The 21,060-nt window shown below is 42.5% G+C and overlaps 1 protein-coding gene across 4 annotated transcripts in view; it reads left to right on the top strand.

Moving 5' to 3' along the window:
• Positions 1–19,665, top strand: part of LINGO2 (leucine rich repeat and Ig domain containing 2) — a 1,295,977-nt gene extending 1,276,312 nt beyond the window's left edge. For all 4 annotated transcript variants that reach the window (XM_060199677.1, XM_060199680.1, XM_060199678.1 and 1 more), the window contains one exon: positions 17,496–19,665. In XM_060199677.1, coding sequence (XP_060055660.1) covers positions 17,531–19,351 — 1,821 coding nt within the window. In that variant the 5' untranslated portion in view covers positions 17,496–17,530 and the 3' untranslated portion in view covers positions 19,352–19,665. The remainder of the gene's footprint in view (positions 1–17,495) is intronic.
• The last annotated feature ends 1,395 nt before the right edge of the window (positions 19,666–21,060 follow it).

Raw genomic sequence — 21,060 nt, 5'->3', positions numbered from 1 at the left:
AGGTCCGGTCGAGCGTAGACGAGGGAAATGAACTTAGATGATGCCGCATCCGCATCCCGACGAATATCTGGCGGGGCGATGTTGCTAAGAACTGGCAGCCATGGAACTGAGGTGGAACGGATGGTTCCAGAAATTATCCTCATGGAGGAATATAATTTGGAATCGACCAAGTGGACATGGGGGCTACGGAACCATACTGGGACACAGTATTCTGCAGTGGAATAGCATAATGCCAGAGATGATGATCGTAGTGTGGAAGCACTCGCGCCCCATGAGGAGCTGGCCAGTCTTGCAATGATGTTATTCCTCACGCCCACCTTTGCTGCAGTTTTTATGAGATGTTCGTGAAATGACAGGGTGCAATCGAGAGTAACGCCAAGATAGACTGGCTGGGCTTCATGCTGGATTCTCGTATCGCCAAGCTGCACATTAAGCTCACGCGAGGCCGAGGCATGGTGTAGATGGAAAACAGATGATACCGTTTTTGCAGTGCTAGGGATTAGTCACCATTTTTTACAGTAATCAGATATCAGAGACATGTCTTTCATGAGTGTTTCCTCGAGGATGTCGAACTTGGGTGCCTGAGTTGCACAGCAGATGTCATCGGCGTAGATGAACTTCCTTGAAGAAGTTTCTGGAAGGTCATTGATGTAAATATTAAATAGCGTAGGAGCCAGAACAGAGCCCTGGGGGAGGCCACTTGAGACAAGTCTCCATCTGCTAGACTTGTCACCCAGATGCACCCGGAATCTTCTGTTTTGGAGAAGAAACAATATAGTGTTGGCCACCCATGGAGGCAGGCATCTTGAGATCTTGACTAGGAGACCACGGTGCCAGATGGTGTCATAGGCTACTGTGAGATCAACAAAGACAGCACCCGTCTTTAAATTCTTCTGGAATCCATTTTCAATGTAAGTTGAGATTGCCAGGGCTTGTTCACAGGTAGATCTTCCTGGGCGGAAACCAGCTTGGGCGGGTGATAGGAATTTCTCTATAAGAGGAGAAATACGTGACAGAAGCAGCCTCTCAAGGAGTTTGTAACACATGGAGAGGAGAGAAATTGATCTATAGCTGGCGGCCAGTGTTGAGTCTTTCTTTGCTTTCAAAAGTGCTATTATCTTGGCACGACACCAAATTTTGGGCATAGATTCGGATTCCAAGATGTGGGACAGGAATGTAGTGAGCCACTTTTTTGCTGTGGGGCCCAAGTTAAGAATAAGTTCTGGGGAGTCGGGCTGTAGCACAGTGGGTTAAGCGCAGGTGGTGCAAAGCACAAGGACCAGCATAAGGATCCCGGTTCGAACCCCAGCTCCCCATCTGCAGGGGAGTCACTTCACAGGCGGTGAAGCAGGTCTGCTGGTGTCTGTATTTCTCTCCTCCTCTCTGTCTTCCCCTCCTCTCTCCATTTCTCTCTGTCCTATCCAACAACGACGATAACAACAATAATAACTACAACAATAAGACAAGGGCAACAAAAGGGAATAAATAAATAAAATAAAATATTAAAAAAAAAAAAGAATAAGTTCTGGGGTGATGTTATCATAGCCAGCTGCCCGTTCCTGGTTTAACCCTCTTTAAAGCGTCTTCCAGTTCAGACAGTGTAAAGGGAGAGAGTTTTGGAGATGGACAAGATAAACGTAAGTGGGATGACCACTCATGGGAAATTTTTCTTTTCCAGACTGGGTCGATCTTAGCACATCCAACTTGAGTTATGTGACTGGCCACTGAGTTTGCAGATATGGGAGGATGGGAGACGGGAGAGGGTTGAATACCGGCAGCCAGACTATGAAAAAGCTTCCAGGCCTTCCTACTTGAGTGGGTGAAGTTCAGACTTTCCGTGAGTTGTTGCCAGTGGGCTTGGTGTGCTGCATCCAGGGAGGCAATGACCCACATCTGGGTCGCCCGACTCATCATACTGCTTTAGTAGTTGCTCGCATTCAGCATCAAGACAAGGCGTATAGTTAGCACGTCTCCCACGAGGAATAGCTTGGGAAGCTTCTTTGAAGATGGCTTGGCAGAAGCGCCTGTAGGAATCTTCAGAGGGGATAGAGTTCATTGGAATTGCAGGAATAGATTTGTTGGTAAGATCAATGAACAGATGCCAGTTTGCTTTCCGAAAGTTCCATCTTTCCAAGCACAGAATCAGTGGGAGCTGGAGACCAATGTGGATGATAGCTGGGCGGTGATGACTGTGTGGGAAGATCTTGAGAACTTGTCTCGTAGCAGGAAAGGCTTGGTCGTTGACTGTGCTAATCCAGCACAGGTCGGGTGACGAGTCTTTATTCCATGTACTGTGAAAAGAGCCTGGCTGTTTGGGATCGTACAATAGGGAGAGGTCATTCGCTGAAGCCCAGTTGGCTAAGATATAGCCATCAGCACGAGTGGAAGAATATCCCCAGTCTTGGTGATGACTATTAAAGTCTCCAATGTAAAGGGCTGGGTGATTCGGGCTAGGCAGGACCTCATTATCCCATGAGGCACTGGGAGTCTCGTTGACGAGCTGAATAGTTCCAATAGTAATGGAGTCGTAGAAGGTCGAAGAGGCCGTATGGTAAACGTCCACAAGATACAATTTAGCGTAGATGGCTCGGCCGTGTTTAGGATGGAGATTATAGCATATTAAATCGAATCCACTGATGGTGAATCGAGCAGCTTCATCGACTGCTATATGTGTTTCTTGTAGGCAAATAACATCTGCCTGATGCTGTATCGCCAATTGACCAATAAGAATGCGTTTGGCAAAGAACATCCCCTCAACATTAAGTTGGAGGACTTGAAGAGCAGGACCAACAGCTTGAAAGCTGTCAGGAGCTGCTTGTTGCTGGCTTTGAAAGAGACTGGGATCCATGTGGATTCAGTCGGATAGGAAGGATCGTCAGTTTCCCCAATGAATGGGTACTCATGGGATGTACCACGGGAAGTTCGATCCAATGCATCCCATCTAGGCACTAAACCCCAGTGATAACTCTGGTGAGAAAAGAAAGAAGGAAGGTCCCTTTATGGGTCCCCATCAGCCTTATAGATTACCATATAAAAGGAATCAGTTTTAAAATCTGCTAGTCCCACTTAACTATGCCTTCCCCTTCCTGAATAAATTATAAAGGTACAAAGAAAAATTAAGATACTATCTGACTATATCTACAAGTCTACTTTGCCACTTGTATAATAATTTTATATAGGTTTTATTGCACTAAAATATTTTAACATAATTTTCATACAGTTGGAGTCTCATACTATATAGGCAACAAACCAAATGGCAATTAAAATATCTAATAGTTATTATTTAACTGAGTTCAACCTGGCATCTTCAGGTTTTTTGCATAATTAATGATCTGTAGATGACTGAAAAGTATCTACAATGGCAGGTAACTTTTTAGTGGTGCAGATGGTTTAGCACATGCTACGCTGCAAAAAGTGAGGTTCAATCCCCCAGTGCCTACCTGCAGGGGCAAAGTTTCAAGAGTGGTGAAGCAGTGCTACAGGTATCTCTATTTCCCTCACTCTCCTCCTCCAACTAGCCAATAAACAAATGTTTTAAAAAAACAAATCACATTGCATGCCCCCAGACCTGTGGTGTTCACATTGACTAATTCTGCTAACCCTAGAACAGTCTTCAAAAGGTTTCTCAATACAGAAATGAGTAGGAATAAAATAAGGTAAATATATCATGTTTTTGGAGTATAATTGACAGTCACATAAGAGGATAAATTTTATTCTACAGAAAGTTCAAATCCAATATTTCCTGTGAGTTAGGGGATTTTGAGATTTGCTTGGGTCCTTCTATGAATTTAGGTTACCCTTGTGACTTTTAAGATTTTTTTCATACTCCACTTGATTTCTCTTAATTTTCTAATGTTTCACACTACTTTCATAAGTCTTCACTGTCAGAATCTTGCCCAAACCAATATTTCTCAATTTACAATTTTTGATAGCTGGAAGATACAACCTGAGATGAATTATGGATACCTCTATGTTTTAAATCCTTTTTTCCCCTACAGTCTCCATTTAGAAAATACAACCCCCTCAGTAAAGCTATCACTACCTAGTATGCAAGTTTAAAGTGAGTCTTGTGTCCATATTCAGTTGTGAAACACTTAAATTAATCATAAAGTCTCCAGGCTAAATAATTTATCATTACCTCGTCATCTATCAAAATGGTCATTTTTTTTTTTTGTTAAATGCTTCTTATCACTGAATCATTTAAGAACCTTCTCATCTATCCACAGAGTAAATCCATGTCTTTTGGGGGTGTATCTTCAGCCCTGATAGACAGCTATTATTTCTGTGCTTAGTTACTTTATATATACTATCTTCACATGTATTCTGCTTTGTTTTCATCAGTTAACAGGGGATATTATGGTAAGCATAGATATTATTGGCTTACCAATATCCCACAGTTTACAAAAGCCAAGCTCAGAATTTAACCCATGCATTTCTTAGTCTAAATTTCTGCAAGTTTTAGTTATTCACATGCTTTGTGAAGTATATTCCTTGATGTGTGTGTTCCTTAATAGACTGAGAAATAAAATACCCAGCACACAGAAGTATGAATATATCCAACTTCATATACTAGATTTAAAAAGGTACTAATTGTGCCTAAAAATTCCTTTTGCTCAGAATTAATGGAAAGAGTCTAGTCAGCTCCCTATAGATTTTAGTTTCTTTTTTATTCTTAATGAAATGAAGTTCATCTTGTCAAACCTTGGCCACAGTCGGATATTACAAGAAAGCTTTGATTGTAAGGCTTCTGCTGACAGTGAAAGCTAAATGGAGTCAGCAGTCTGCTCTTCTAGGGTAAAACTGAGAAATATTTGTGATGAGAATAATAAAGTACAACCTTCCTACACAGTTTCCAAACTGTATCAAAGAACTATGGTGAGTTATAGCCCCAAATTATCTACTTCTGCCTAGAGAGAGGAAAGCCAGAGGAATCAGAGAGGCATTCCAGCTCTGAAGGCAGCTTGCCTACTGCCTGAGTGCTGAGTCATTATCCATCCTTCTCTTTGATGGCCCTTCACTTTGTAATCAAAGTAACCAGCTTTTAAGGGAGGAGGGAGGGAATGTTAGTGTGTACCTTGGTTGAACTCCATTTTGGTTAAGTTGAAGTCATCATGATTGAATTAGATACTGTCTTCTCCATGTTAGACATACTCAGAACCAGACTATAGATCCAAACAAAATAAACTTTCTCTAAATCATTACTGAAATAAATCAGAAGAGGCTGTCAGATACCTCCCTATCATAAAGGCAATAATATAGATTGGGTAAGCTCTACCACAGAAGACAGTACTCTCCAGTGGGATTTATAACAACAACAAAACTAGTTCTGGGGTGGTAAAATAGTTTACTTGAATAAAACTGTCTTGCTATGTTTGTAATGCTGGTTTCCTCCTGGGACCCACTGCATGAAAGGAGGCTTCATTGCTGTGGTCTGTCTGTCTCATCTAAAAAAAGAGAACTAATTTTTTATTACCGATTCAAAAGAAACTAAAAATTACAAATAATGTTATCTTGAACTTGAAGATTCATAATCATAAGGAATACAGTTTCCCTGTCCTACCAAAGAAAATCTAAGAAGCATTTGGAATATATTAATCTGTTAAAGTAAACATGGGCCAGTGATGGAACAAGAAATTCCTTGCTATTACCTTTTTTAAACTTGTCATCTGGATTAACTATCTAGCTGTGGAATAGCATAATGCCAGAGATGATGATCGTAGTGTGGAAGCGCTCGCGCCCCATGAGGAGCTGGCCAGTCTTGCAATGATGTTATTCCTCATGCCCACCTTTGCTGCAGTTTTTATGAGATGTTCGTGAAATGACAGAGTGTGATCGAGAGTAATGCCAAGATAGACTGGCTGGGCTTCATGCTGGATTCTCGTATCGTCAAGCTGCACATTAAGCTCACGCGAGGCCGAGGCATGGTGTAGATGGAAAACAGATGATACCGTTTTTGCAGTGCTAGGGATTAGTCGCCATTTTTTACAGTAATCAGATATCAGAGACATGTCTTTCATGAGTGTTTCCTCGAGGATGTCGAACTTGGGTGCCTGAGTTGCACAGCAGATGTCATCGGCGTAGATGAACTTCCTTGAAGAAGTTTCTGGAAGGTCATTGATGTAAATATTAAATAGCGTAGGAGCCAGAACAGAGCCCTGGGGGAGGCCACTTGAGACAAGTCTCCATCTGCTAGACTTGTCACCCAGATGCACCCGGAATCTTCTGTTTTGGAGAAGAAACGATATAGTGTTGGCCACCCATGGAGGCAGACATCTTGAGATCTTGACTAGGAGACCACGGTGCCAGACCATGTCATAGGCTGCTGTGAGATCAACAAAGACAGCACCTGTCTTTAAATTCTTCTGGAATCCATTTTCAATGTAAGTTGAGATTGCCAGGGCTTGTTAGCAGGTAGATCTTCCTGGGTGGAAACCAGCTTGGGCAGGTGATAGGAATTTCTCTGTAAGATGAGAAATATGTGGCAGAAGCAGCCTCTGAAGGATATTCCTCCATGAGGATAATTTCTGGAACCATCCGTTCCACCCCGATTCCATGGCTGCCAGTTCTTAGCAACATCGCCCCGCCAGATATTCGTTGGGATGCAGCATCATCTAAGTTCATTTCCCATGTCTACGCTCGACTGGACCTGCCAATGTACGCGGATATCTTCGCCCACCCTGTCCAACACTTGATGTCTCGTCACCCAATCTGGTCCCCTACGCCTACAGTGAACTTCTCTGTTCCAGACTCTTGGAAACAGAGTTGGCAGTCAGCTGAGGGAAAGAACAAACACCTCATCACAGACCCCTGCAAGCGTCAACCTGGCTTTGACCTAGCACGTTATGATTGGGCCCTCCTCAATGGCTATTGAACAGGCCATGGCCGGTGCGCCACTATGTTCCATCACTGGGGAGCCAGAGACGACCCGAACTGCCCCTGCAGCTACAGACAGACTATGACCCACATAGTCAACGACTGCCACCTCTCCAGATTCAAAGGAGGTCTCAAAACTTTACATCAGGCTCAACCTGACGCTGTTGACTGGCTACGGAAGAAGGGCAAATGCTAGAAGAACTATCTAGCTCTCTCTCAATTGAGATAAGTCTCAAATTCATCCTGTCCCCACACCTTCCACAAGGAACCTACACATGTAGAATTACTATTCCACCTCAGAATGCCTCTTGATCCCCACCTAGAGTGGAAACTTCACAAGCAGTGAAGCAGGTCTGCTGGTGTCTCTCTCCCTTCTCCTCTCAATTTCTCTCAGTCCTATCCAATAAAATGGGGGTGGGGTGGAGAATGTAAAAACAAAAAAGCCTCTTGAATTTGCCCATTCTCCTAAGTAGGCTTCCATGGACCTGATCAAAATCACTTTCATTGTCTCTTTGAATTAATAAAACAGCTTGCTGGGTTTCTAACTTCACAGATTTTTTTCTATCCTGCAAGTCTATTTTTCATGCTACAGTCAAGATTTATCTTCCTGAAATATAAATCTGATCATATCACTCTTTTGCATAAAGCACTTTAATAGCTTTCCATTGCCCTCAGGATAAAGTGCAAACAGCTTATCAGAGTTTAAAAGCCCCTTGTAAATCATTCCCCTAATTACCTCTTCAGCTTCTTTTTCCTCCACTTCTCTCCTATTTTTTTCTTCAACCATTCTGAATTACTTTAATTCCTAAATCACAGTGTTCTGCATTATTTTCAGGCCTCTGAACTGTTGCCTTTCCTGTAACTCACACCAAGAATTGTAGGGCTTGGGATGTAGGAAAGGTACAAATGAGAATTTACTGTTGCAGATATATATGTATAATTTATCATTACTATTACTATAATCATTATTATTGTTAGGCACTGGGACTATCATTGGGGCTTGGTGCCTGCAAGACAACCCCACCACTTCTGGTGACCATTTTTTATTCATTTTTCTTCTTTTGTTTTTTATGGAAAGAGAGGGAGATAGAAAATGAAATATCTGTAGCACTACTGCACTGCTCATGAAGCTTCCCCACTGCCAAGTGAGGACCAGGGTTCAAGCCTGGTGGCCCTCTATTGGGTTTGTCACCACCCAATGCCCCTGCAACAATTTGTTAAATAAATCTAAGTATTTTTGATAATTTATAAATGTATACTTTTACCCCTATAGTAACAGATGAAAATAATATATAGATAGAAAAAATAAACAGCAGCAGCAAAAGCAAAAATGAAAAGTCAGGCTACCCCCAAGCTAAAGCTTCTCTATAGCAAAGGAAATCATCAACAAAATATAAAGACAACCCAACTGATAGGAATAACTGCAAATAGTGTATCCAATAAATAAGATTAATATCTAAAACATATAAAGAATTCTTAACTCAATGGCAAAAAAATCTAATTTTAAAATGAACAGAGGATCTGAATATTTTCTCCAAGGAAAGCATACAGGTTAGTCACCTGTATAAGAATGGTAGGTGCTTAATCTAATCATTAGGGACACACAAACCAAAAACAAATGAAGTATCACCTCATACTTGCTAGAATAGCTGTTATCAAGAAGATAAGTAGCCAAGGAAAATGACTCAGGCATTTTTTAGGAGACAGGATTGCATGCCTAAGGTCCCAGGTTTGATCCTGGCCTAGCACAAGTGGAGTGGTACTTTGGTCTCTCTCTCCTGTGAAGTAAGTAAAATAAAGCTTCAGAAATACAAGAAAAGAGAGTGCTGGCAAGGATGGAAACAAAGAGGAGCCTTCATTGCAATTCTGGGGGATGAGAAATTGGTATGTCCACTATGGGGATCCTCAAAATTAAATAAATAAAACTGTCCTATGGTCCATATTTTTCCCTTCTGAGTATTTATCTGAAGGAAATTAAAAGATTAAATCAAAAAGGGATCTGCACACCCCCCCATATCCACTGTTGAATTGTAGAAACAAAATAATGTTATACTGCCACAAAAATTAAATCTTACTATTTGTAACAGCATGGCCTATGTAAAGTTAAAGAAAAATGCTAGATGATTTCAGTTTCATCTGTCATCTTACAAAGCAACAAACTAAGATATAAAGAGCAGATGAGTGGTTACTAGAAGTAGAGGGTGGGCAAAAATGGGTCAAAAAATACAGACTTCTAGTTAAAAGAATAGTAAGTCATGGGGGCTAGGAGACAGCTCACCTGGTAGAGTATATCCTTTTCCAGTGTGAAGACCCAGACCTGAACCCCTGGTATTATCACATGGGGATACCATGCATGAGATCGGGGTACATGCATTACTGTAGTGCCTATCTGTAATTGTTTTATAAGTTTGATGAATGTAAGAAGACTATTGGCATATGTGAAAGTTCCCAAGAATAATGATTCTAAATATATCACTTAAAAAATGACAAAGTGGATGTTATCCTAGGAATTCAAGTTTAACATTCAAAAACTAACAGTTCTTATCCTATTACAATTATAGATTAAACAGTAAGGTCATCTCAGAGATGCAGCAAAATAAAATGCTCAGCATCTCCCCCTTTCCTTTTATCTAATGCGCAGGGCAACAGTGTGTAAAGTCTGTGAACTACTCAGGATCAGTCTATGAAAAACCAGCAACGTGAAGGGAAGAAAGCTGCTGTAAAATTGTCTAAAGTGTCCAAAGGGTATACCAGCAAGTCCAATAAAAGTCTCAGTCCAAAGTAGGTGACTAGGGGGAGAAATGGCAGGGGATGAAATGCTGCATGAGGAAGGTCAGTCTATGGAATTCTGCTTTTCTGTAGAGAGTGAGCTGGAACCGCCAAAACGTGACAGACAAAGCAGAAGCAGGAAAGGCAGACAGGCAGTAAAAAAGTTCTGTCCTTGGAGTCTGTGAATCAGGTTCTTCAGATCGCGTCAGGTGACATCTAGGGTTTTGGGGGGTTTGCCACTGTAGTCATGCCATCTAGTGGGTGATGTCAGGGTGTGCAGGGGTCCAGATGTTTTTTTCTGGGATTCCTGTGGAAGAAACACAAACAATCTGCTTCTCGTGGTTAGCAGGGCATCTGATTTGATTGCTTTATAGAAAAAGAGGTTTGGTGCCTTGACCAACTGAGTAGTGGGGGATGTATCTTTCCTATTCATTTATGATTATATTTTATATTATTTGTCATGGTAGTCAGCCGTTATCTGGAAGGTCCTGGGTGATTCATGGGGGAAAAAGAACTTATCTTTTAACAAAGACTCTAAGGTGTAGGGAAGTGGGAACTATCTTATCCCCCTTTTTTTTTATCTTGCCTTTGTTGCCCTAGTTGTTTTATTGTATGTAATTATATTGTTGTTATTACTGATATTGTGGTCGTTGGATAGAACAGAGAGAAATGGAGAGAGGAGGGGAAGACGGGGGGGAAAGACACCTGCAGACCTGCTTCACCGCCCATGAAGTGATTCCCCTGCAGGTGAGGAGCCAGGGGCTCAAACTGGGATCCTCAAGCCAGTTCTTGCACTTAGCGCCACCTGCGCTAAACCCGCTGCACCACCGCCCGATTCCCAGGAACTATCTTTTAACATAAACTCTATGGCCATGCCAATAGCAACTTTGAGGGCACATGTGGCTCCCCACATGTCCCCCTGTCTTATGTCATGTTTTGATGTTTGGTGGACTTTGTTTTGTGGCAGGGTGGACTGTGCCTGTCTTAGGTTGGGGATCAGCCTTCCGTCTTACCCATCATTGGAACACCTGGTCATTTTTGCCAAGTAGTACCAGGTGCCCTGTCTTAGGTTGACTGGATAGCACTAGTTTCCTCTTACCCATCATTAAATGTTGAAAAAAAGAATTATAGGACCTATTGTGAGTAGAAGAAGTAAAACAAGCTAGGGTCCCACAACTAAGGGTAGACTGGTAAGGAAGGGGGAATGTATCTATTGGTATGAAGAGGTAGGATCATATCTTAAGTCTAAGGGAAGCAGTCAGTGTATGTGATGTCTAGGGGAGCAGCCATTTTTCTTTGGGGGTAGTAAAGAATGTCTGTGGCATGGGTGATATTATAAAGGGAAACATCTTTAAATTGTTGGCTGACAAAGGCATGGCTTATGGTGGCAAGACAAGATACACCAGTTAAGTGTACAAGAATATGTGAATGTTGTTAATTCACAGAGGTTGGATATGGAGGAACTTCTTATAGTTTAATACCTTACCATATGAACAGATGATTCCTCATATGAAGGCTTGATAGCTGTTATCACTTACTTGTGAAAAACAATAAAACTTGTAACAAGTTAGAGGTTTACTATAATTGACTTTGGACTATAAACAGACTCAGGTTACTTAGAGAGTTAACGCAGATGGGTCATACAAAAAATTTTGGTCATTCAACACACTCACAAAACACAACTGGCCAGTCATAATATAAGACATTCAGGGAAGGGGTAAGAGAGAGGGCTCTGTGAGCCAACTTTTGTAGGTTCTGCCATGTCATATTATGGATCCTGGGATGTATCCTGCATCTAGTCCTCTTGTATTTCTTGTTCTTCAGGGATAGCAGTGCCATCATGAGGGTATTGTCAGACATGGCGGGCAGGAACCCAGACAGGTTTAGAGTAATTATGAGGGAAAATGCATGCAAAACCTCTTCCCATGGTCAATAGAGGGTCAGGCCCTTTCCAAATTTTATCGAGTGGGTCTCTCCATTTGACTTTAATAGATGGGAGAGTAGATGGTGTTTGCCAGTGAAGAATAATAGGAGGTAAGTCCGAGTTATTGTAAATATTAAAGAGATTTAACGTATTTAAGGCTTTTGCTAGCTGGATGTTGGGGGGGTACATTCCTCCTTTATCTTTATTTAATTGAGCCTTAAGGGTTTGATGGGCCCTCTCGACAATGACTTGTCCCTGTGGATTATAGGGAATGCCTGTGGTATGAGTAATGTTCCAGAGGGAACAAAAATCTTTAAATTGTTTGCTGGTAAACGCTGGTCCACGGTCAGTTTTCACTTGAAGAGGTAAGCCCATCACAGCAAAACAGGAGAGCATGTGGCTTATAAGCTTTTTAGAGCTTTCTCCTGTCTGAGCTGTTGTCCACATAAATTTAGAAAAGGTATCAATTGAGACAAACACATATTTTTGTTTGCCAAAGTTTGGTATGTGGGTGACATCAATTTTCCAAATAGCATTAGCTTTTAAGCCTCGGGGGTAAACACCAAGAGTCTGAATAGCAGGTGTTTTTATGAGACTTGCACAGAAAGAGCATGTAGCTAGGATATGTTTTAATTGTGGTAACGGAACATCAGGAAATCGAGCTCAAAGGCCTTTAAGATTAACATGGGTTAGGGAATGAAAGTCAGCAGGATCAGAGACAGAGACTAGGAGAGCTCCTGTGGAGGCAAGGTGGTCAGCTGCAGCATTCCCTTCGGACAGGGCACCAGGAAGAGGGCTGTGGGAACGAAGGTGCTGAATATATAGTGGTTGGGTTCGAGAAGAGAGCATAGAGGTGATTTGAATCAAAAGAGGGGAAAGTGGGTTGTCATCAGTTTTCACTAAGAACGAGCAAGCCATGGGAGTAAGTTAACAGTATACACACTGTCAGAAAAAAGGTTGAAGGATTCTGGTACAGCTTTTAAAATAGCATAAAGTTCTTTGTACTGAGGGGAATTCTCAGGAAGCTCAGTAAAGAGAGGTTTAGGAGATTGTTTGTCTGGGTAATATATAAGGGCAGCAGCTCCCTTTTTTCCACCATCAGTGAAGACTGTAGGAACAGAAGGAATGGGATCTCGAGAGAAAAGTTTAGGTGCTAGTAGAGGCAAAAGAGGTAAGGAAGCTATCAATTTATTGGAAGGAAAATGGTTATCTATTTGTCCTGGAAACCCCATGAAGCTTATGGCAAAGCGGGAATGATGGCTTATGAGCCACTCTGTATCTGTGAGAGAAAAGGGCAGAATAATTAAATCCGGTTCTATCCCTAAGACCTGCACAGACCTATTTCTTCTTTGGCGCACCATGAATGCTAACATGTCTATCTCAGTGAGGAGTCTTGGAGTTCCTCCTACTGGCGTGTGAAGCCACTCAAGAACCCCCATGATCTTGCCACAATGCCCCTACTACTGTGGGGGTGGATGTTGAAGATTAGAAGGTTTACCGGAGAGGAGGGAGAGAATCGAACAAGGTGCATGTCCTGGAGGGCCTGGTTAACCCTCTCCAGTGCCAAGGAGGCCTCGGGAGTTAATTTACGTTTTGAGGAGGGCTGTTTGTTTCCTTTTAACAGGTCAAACAGTGGTTGGAGGCAGCTTGTAGGCAGATAGAGATACTGCCTAAGCCAATTTAAATTTCCTAGAAAACTGTAAAGAAGCAAGAGTAAGGTTAGAAGGAAAGGTGACATTAGGTTTTAAGGGACGAATTTGCGTTAAAGAAATCTCTGAACCTAAGAAAGATATTGGAGGGATTATCTGTATCTTCTCAGGGGCTACATTAAGGCCACTTTTCTTTAATGCAGGAATGAGAAAATCATGTAAGGCATAGAGATCTGTATCTGATTTTCCCCATATTAAAATATCATTTTTATAATGAAAAACATTAAGGCCCTTATTAATATATGGGACAAGGGCAGATTTAACAGCCTCTTGACAAATTGTAGGACTATTGGCCATACCCTGGGGCAGCACCACCCATTCAAATCTGTCAGCAGGGCTGGCATTATTAATAGAAGGAACAGAGAAGGCAAAACGTTTACAATCTTGCGGATGCAAGGGAATAGAGAAAAAACAATCTTGTATATCAATAGCTATGATTGGAATTCCTGTGGGACTTGCAGAAGCAAGAGGCAAACCCCTTTGGGGGAGTCCCAGACCTGCATGGTTTTATTAACTGCACGGAGATCTTGGAGGAGGTGCCATTTTCCCAAGCGCTTTTTAATCACAAAGACAGGAGTATTCCATGGGCTTTGAGAATGACGAATGTGTCCCAAGGACAACTGCTCTTGGACGAGCTCTTTTAAAATTTCTAGCTTATCCCTAGGTAAAGGCCACTGTTCCACCCAGACAGGCTCATTAGAAAGCCAGCTTAAGCGGGGTATTTGGCTACGAACAGTGGCATTTAGTATTGGGGCTGCTGATTAGACTTGGTCTTGCGGGAATGAGTGTTATGCTCTGCAGAGGCATCTGTGGATATCCTAACATCAAGACATTCCAGAATATCCCTGCCCAATAGGTTGGTGCTAATATTAGCTACCAAAGGGCGGAAGTGTCCGGTAGAACCTTCCGGGTCTTCCCACATGAGCGAATCTCGTGTGCGAAATGATTGGGTCACCCCTCCTATTCCATGTAAACTGGGTCCAGGGATGAGTTCCCAATCTTGGAGAACCTCTTCTTGTCTTAAAATCGTCTTTTCTGCCCCCATGTCAATCAAAAATTTAAAAGGAATATTGCCAATCTTTACTTTCATAGAAGGGTGACCTAGTTCTAAAACAGGAATGGTCCACAAAATCTCAGGCCCCGAATTTGTACCCTTCAGGGGCGTGCCATCTTTATGAAATTTGGACCAACAATCTCTCTTCCAGTGAAACCCTTTATGACATCTTGGACAAACAGTACGTGGCCTCTGGCTCCCTGACTGAAAGCGGGGTTGCTCTGACTGGAGGCGTGGTCACTCTAACTGGAGGCGGGGTTTCCCTGACTGGAGGCGTGGTTGCAGCTTATCAGGACATTAGTTACACCAATGTCCTTGGTGACCGCATTGAAAGCAGGCCCCATTTTGATTACGTGGGGTAACTGCATAAACCTGTGTTGTAGCGGATGCCCCATAATTGCCTGATGTAAGTTCCTGTGTTGCTAAAATCCAATTATCTGGGTGTAGGTATTTAAGATTAAGGCATGCCTGACAGAATTGTGGTATCATGCCTTCCCAGACAATAGAGCGCAGGAGTAGTGAGCGGATGTCAGGATCATAAACCTTTCTCTCTAAACTTGTCCTCACCCTTGAGATGAAGCTCGCTAATGATTCATCAGTGCCTTGGCGAAGAGAGTTAATGGGAACTGATGAATCTACATCGGGTGGGGTCAGAGAAGCAGAAGCCTCAGGGGAAGCCAAAACCGGGGCGGTAGGAGGAGGGGCTAGAGAACCGGAAGCCTCAGGGGGAGCAGGGGGCGGGGCCAGAGAAGCAGAAGGAACTGAACACGTGTCTGCCACAGAAGAAACTGAACACATGTCTTCAGGAGCCGAACACATGTCTGCAGGGACAGCGGGTGAAGGGGTCATGGAAGCCACAGAAGGAACTGAGCACGTGTCTGCAGGGACAGAAGTTTGGGTGCTGACTGCAAATCGCTTAGGGCGTTTAGGTTGTAAGCACATATCTCTTAACTCTTGTATCTCAGGAGAAGCTGAACCCTGGGCAGGAGGGGGTGGGGTCGGAGGAGGAGCTTCCAAACACGTGTACGTGTCTGTGGGAAAGGAAGTTCTGGGTCTATCTGCTGATCGCTGAGGGCATCTGAGTCTTAAGCACATGTGCTTTAACTCTCGTATCTCAGCCTCAAGGTCACTTATCCTCATGGCAGACCACGTTGTACATATCTTGTAAGTGGCAACCACAGTTATAAAAATCCAAGGGGTAGCGAAAATTAAACCGTCTGTGAGAGCGCGAATCTGTCCCAGGGCAGAAGGAGATAATAACTGGGACACTTCCTCATAAAACGAAAAAAATTCCCATGGTGGAGGGAAACGCAGGGCCACAGAGGTGGGCGGATGCCACTTACCTGTGTCTGGGCGGCCTTTCTGGACCTCAGGCTGGGCGTGAGTGCGGGACACGTTGAGCGCCAGATGTTGTTGAGCCAGATGTTGTTGTGCGCGGGCCGCGGAGAAGAGAGAGGGGGTCCGGAGCGAAGAGGAAACACAAATCTTTATTTGCTCTGGCACCTCAGAGTTGGGTGCTAGAGAAGCAGGTTGTGCCACGTGGAGGTAGCGAAAATGGCTGCCTCACGCAGTAACCTTTCCTGCGTCTGAACACTGGAGTGAAGCGCTGGCAAGAGAGAGAGGTGCGGAAGAAGAAAGGCTTTTATAGGAGCAGCTTTTGCGAGAATGGGAAGGGGGAGGAGTAACCATAGCACTCCAGGATAGGATGATAACTCTCGTGAGAATGGGAGGGGGGAGGAGTAACCAAAGCACTCCGGATATCGCGGGGATATAGACAATGCTCTGAGGGCACAACATGGCGGAACAGGCACTCCGAGAATGTCCCAACTCTCGCGGGAACTAGCAGTAGCCTGAGGAGACAACATGGTAGATGTGACTTCATCGGCATAATTTCCCAGCACATGATTAGTTTCATGTTTCTTATTAATCCTGAGATATTTTATTTTTTCAAATATCCTGTGACAAAAATCACTTATTGTGTTTATACTTCCTAAGTGGTTTATATATAAGAAAATATTTTATAACATTAATTTCTTTATTCCCCTGTTAATTTCCCAGTCGATTTCCTTTGGACAGTCATTAATTTATCAAAAACTAATTGTTTTGGCATATGTTTTTCAGTAATTATATAAATGTTCTGTGATCCTATCTAATTTTGCTAGCACTTTATGAATCTACACCTTGTTTCTAGATGATGAAAGTTCTAGTGATTCACAAGGTTGATTTTACCTAAAACACTTTTATGTATTTTTCTTTTCATATAGAGAGACATATATATAGGCATAGATACACTTTAACACTGTGATTAGAGAACTTACTCCTTTATAGTTCAAGAGTGAATACTAAAATATATCTAAAAATAGGTTTTTTTTTAACTACTTAGCCTTGAGTAAAAATGTGTTTATGGATTAAAAGTAATCCTAAGGACTTCAAGCCAAGAACTGTAGCCTAACAAACAACTTTTGCTGTTCTGCTGAGTAGTGACATCAATGTCTGCCTAACTATATTTTAAAAAATATTTTCATGATAGTGACACACAGACACTGATTCAAAGAGAATAGGTTCCCTTTAAGTCACTGATCAGTTTCTATCTTTTTGAGTTCAAAATGGATCTTTCTGTGGAATGTATGCTACTTTTTTCAATTTTTTAAAATTATCTTTATTTTATTTTTTTTCTTAGCCTGACGCATAATTTAATGGTGGTACGTTAAATTATCTTTATTTATTGATAGAGACAGTCAGAAATTGAGAGGGAAGGAGGAGAGAGAGTTAGACAGAGACACCTGCAGCCCTGCTTCACCACCTGTGAAGCTTTCCCCCCTTGCGGGTGGAGACCAGAGGCTTGAACTTGGGTCCTTATGCACTTACCCAGGTGTGCCACCACCTAGCCCCCTATTTTTTTTTAACTTAGTAGTTATTATTCTTTGTAGATGTCAAATACTGAAACTGTCATAAGTAGAGGACTCTTCCTATTATTATGCCCCCAGCCAGGAAAAATGGAATCCAAGGGAGTAATTTATCCAAAATCACATAAGCTAGTGATGGGAATTCTCAGGTATAATCTGTGGGATTTCAAATCCATGGACCTTACTGTCTTATTTATGCTCCTTTACCTCTGTGCTCTAGGCCTAATTTCTCTTCCCTTTTTTTGCCCCTTCTCTTATAGGCTCCTGACCAAGGTGTAGACTAAGAGGTGGAGTCATGCTTCACACGGCCATATCATGTTGGCAGCCATTCCTGGGTCTGGTTGTGATGTTAATCTTCATGGGGTCCACTATTGGCTGCCCTGCTCGCTGCGAGTGTTCTGCCCAAAACAAATCTGTTAGCTGCCATAGACGGCGGTTGATCGCCATCCCAGAGGGCATTCCCATTGAGACCAAAATCTTGGACCTCAGCAAAAACAGACTAAAGAGTGTCAACCCTGAAGAGTTTATATCCTACCCTCTCCTGGAGGAGATAGACTTGAGTGACAACATCATTGCCAATGTGGAGCCAGGAGCATTTAACAATCTCTTTAACTTGCGTTCTCTCCGCCTAAAAGGCAATCGCCTGAAGCTGGTCCCTTTGGGGGTCTTCACGGGGCTATCTAACCTCACCAAACTTGACATTAGTGAGAATAAGATAGTCATTTTGCTGGACTACATGTTCCAGGATCTGCATAACCTGAAGTCTCTAGAAGTGGGGGACAATGACTTGGTTTATATATCACACAGGGCCTTCAGTGGGTTGCTTAGCTTGGAGCAGCTCACCCTGGAGAAATGCAACCTAACAGCTGTACCAACAGAAGCCCTCTCCCACCTCCGCAGCCTCATCAGCCTACATCTGAAACATCTCAATATCAACACTATGCCCGTGTATGCCTTTAAGAGATTGTTCCACCTGAAACACCTAGAGATTGACTATTGGCCTTTACTGGATATGATGCCTGCCAACAGCCTCTATGGCCTCAACCTCACCTGTCTTTCAATCACCAATACCAACCTGTCCACTATACCCTTCCTTGCCTTCAAGCACCTAGTGTATCTGACGCACCTTAACCTATCCTACAATCCCATCAGCACTATTGAAGCAGGTATGTTCTCTGACCTGATCCGCCTCCGGGAGCTTCACATAGTCGGGGCCCAGCTCCGCACCATTGAGCCTCACTCCTTCCAAGGGCTCCGTTTCCTTCGCGTGCTCAACGTGTCTCAGAACCTACTGGAAACTTTGGAAGAGAATGTCTTCTCCTCCCCGAGGGCTTTGGAGGTCCTGAGCATTAATAACAACCCACTGGCCTGTGACTGCCGTCTCCTCTGGATCCTGCAGCGGCACCCCAATCTGCAGTTTGGGGGCCAGCAGCCCATGTGCGCTGGCCCAGATACCATTCGTGAGAGGTCATTCAAGGATTTCCATAGCACTGCCCTTTCTTTTTACTTCACCTGCAAAAAACCCAAAATACGTGAAAAGAAACTACAGCACCTGTTGGTGGATGAAGGGCAGACAGTCCAGCTGGAATGCAATGCTGATGGAGACCCTCAACCTGTGATTTCCTGGGTGACACCCCGAAGGCGTTTTATCACTACCAAGTCCAATGGAAGAGCTACAGTGTTGGGTGATGGCACCCTGGAAATCCGTTTTGCCCAAGATCAAGACAGTGGGATGTATGTTTGCATCGCTAGTAATGCTGCTGGGAATGACACCTTCACTGCCTCCTTGACTGTGAAAGGATTCACTTCAGACCGCTTCCTATATGCGAACAGGACCCCTATGTACATGACCGACTCCAATGACACCGTTTCTAATGGCACCAATGCCAATACTTTTTCCCTGGACCTTAAAACAATACTGGTGTCTACGGCCATGGGCTGTTTCACTTTCCTGGGGGTGGTTTTATTTTGTTTTCTCCTCCTTTTTGTGTGGAGCCGAGGGAAAGGCAAACACAAAAACAGCATTGACCTTGAGTATGTGCCCCGAAAAAACAATGGTGCTGTTGTGGAAGGGGAAGTGGCTGGAGCCAGGAGGTTTAACATGAAGATGATCTGAGGGTCTACCATGCACACTCTGTTTTCTGTGTCACTGTTGGTTGCCAGCCAGGCAGCCTGGCACAGTAAACTACTGGGTTACAAGGCAGCTTAGAGTAGCTGCCCCTGTGTCAAAGTAGGGTCCATGGAAGCAGGAGGACTTCTTATGGGGACTCTCCATCTAGAGGCAGGCAGGCATGTATCAGAGCCCTTCACACAGTGGGATACTAATTGTTTGCATTGCAAATATTGGCATTCTGGGGATCTCAGTAATGAACCTGAACCTTTGGCTCATGCTCATGGACAATTACTCAACATTTTCTACCACTGCAAAAACAAAAGAAAAAAAAAATAAAGAACAACCTACAATGTAGGATTTACATATTAAAAAGACACATTTGTCTAAAACATACTCTACAAAAAAAAATTTGTATCTATGACTAACATTTGTTAAAGCCTTGCATCATACCATATTGTTGGCTCAGCACCACAAAAGATATATTCTTTATTCTTTTTTTAAACATATATGCTGTATATGTTTTAAAGCAATATGAATGAGAGGTTGTGCTTTTAGTTACTCACCACTGTAGATCCAAGTGTGATTTCATCTTCCTTTACATCTGGATAACCCTGAAACTAGATCCCTGGAGTTATCGGCAGAGATAATGTTGAAAGATGCGACTGTCTGATGTAAGATGCCAGGAAACAGGACCCAACACAAAACTGCTCAACTCTGTTAACTTCTGTTACTATAAATAAAGGCATGTGCCTAGTTTTGATACAGAATGGAATATTTTTTATACTTGTGATATCACACTGGACCAGTTTACTGTAACAAGCCCTTCCTTGGTTTCCCTAGAAAGTGGCATGCCACTAGTACCTGCAAAATGCAAAGGTAGGTGGGGAATAATGAAGATGACCTACTTAACAACTTGGTTTTACCTTCATCAGCTGCTAATAGTAGGATAATAGAAATGAAAGATTTAATTATTATGTATACTCATAGGGTAATAGTCACCTCATAGTCTAGATCAAGAATTCAGATTTTCAGAAGCTCTTTGTATAAGAATTACTTCTCCTCAAATACCAACACAAACCAGGGTGGATACATATGCACTGTACTAATGCAACTAAGGGTCAGTTTAATATCAATTTAATGATACCTGTTTGAAGGCTGATTGCTGCCACTCAAATCAAGCATCCACTGTCACCCTGATCTTTTCTACCAAAATTCCACACACACTGCATTAGTTTGAATGGGCAACTGCAGAGTTTCACCCTATTTTCTTAACAAGTAAATATTGGCTTCTACTTAGAAAATTATCTTGTGTAGACAAATCGAATCAGTCTTATTTTCAAAGAGGTGAAGAGAAACATGGAGGCTTAAAAAAACAATGACTATTTTTTCTTTCTACTGAGAAAAAGTATTATACCCTTATAAATGTGTCAAATTGTGCTGATATTGGTCCTGAGATCGAGTTTGCATTAATAATTATTAATAAAAATAGTATAGTTTTTAAAATGTGACATGATGTCATTACTAACAGAGATCTGGTTTGGTTCAAATAAGATTCTATTTGGCTAAACAGTAAACCACAAATTGTTCTTAAAGCATTGATTATAGAAACACTTTGTTTGCACAGTCATTTTAAATGTGGTACATTTGATCAGCATAGAGCAGATAGGAAAATATCTACACTTGGCACACTTTAAAAAGGGACTGAAATGAGC

This window comes from Erinaceus europaeus, chromosome 10 (genome assembly GCF_950295315.1).
Source record: "Erinaceus europaeus chromosome 10, mEriEur2.1, whole genome shotgun sequence".
Classification (NCBI taxonomy): Eukaryota; Metazoa; Chordata; class Mammalia; order Eulipotyphla; family Erinaceidae; genus Erinaceus; species Erinaceus europaeus.
This window is presented reverse-complemented; position numbering and strand designations above follow the sequence as displayed.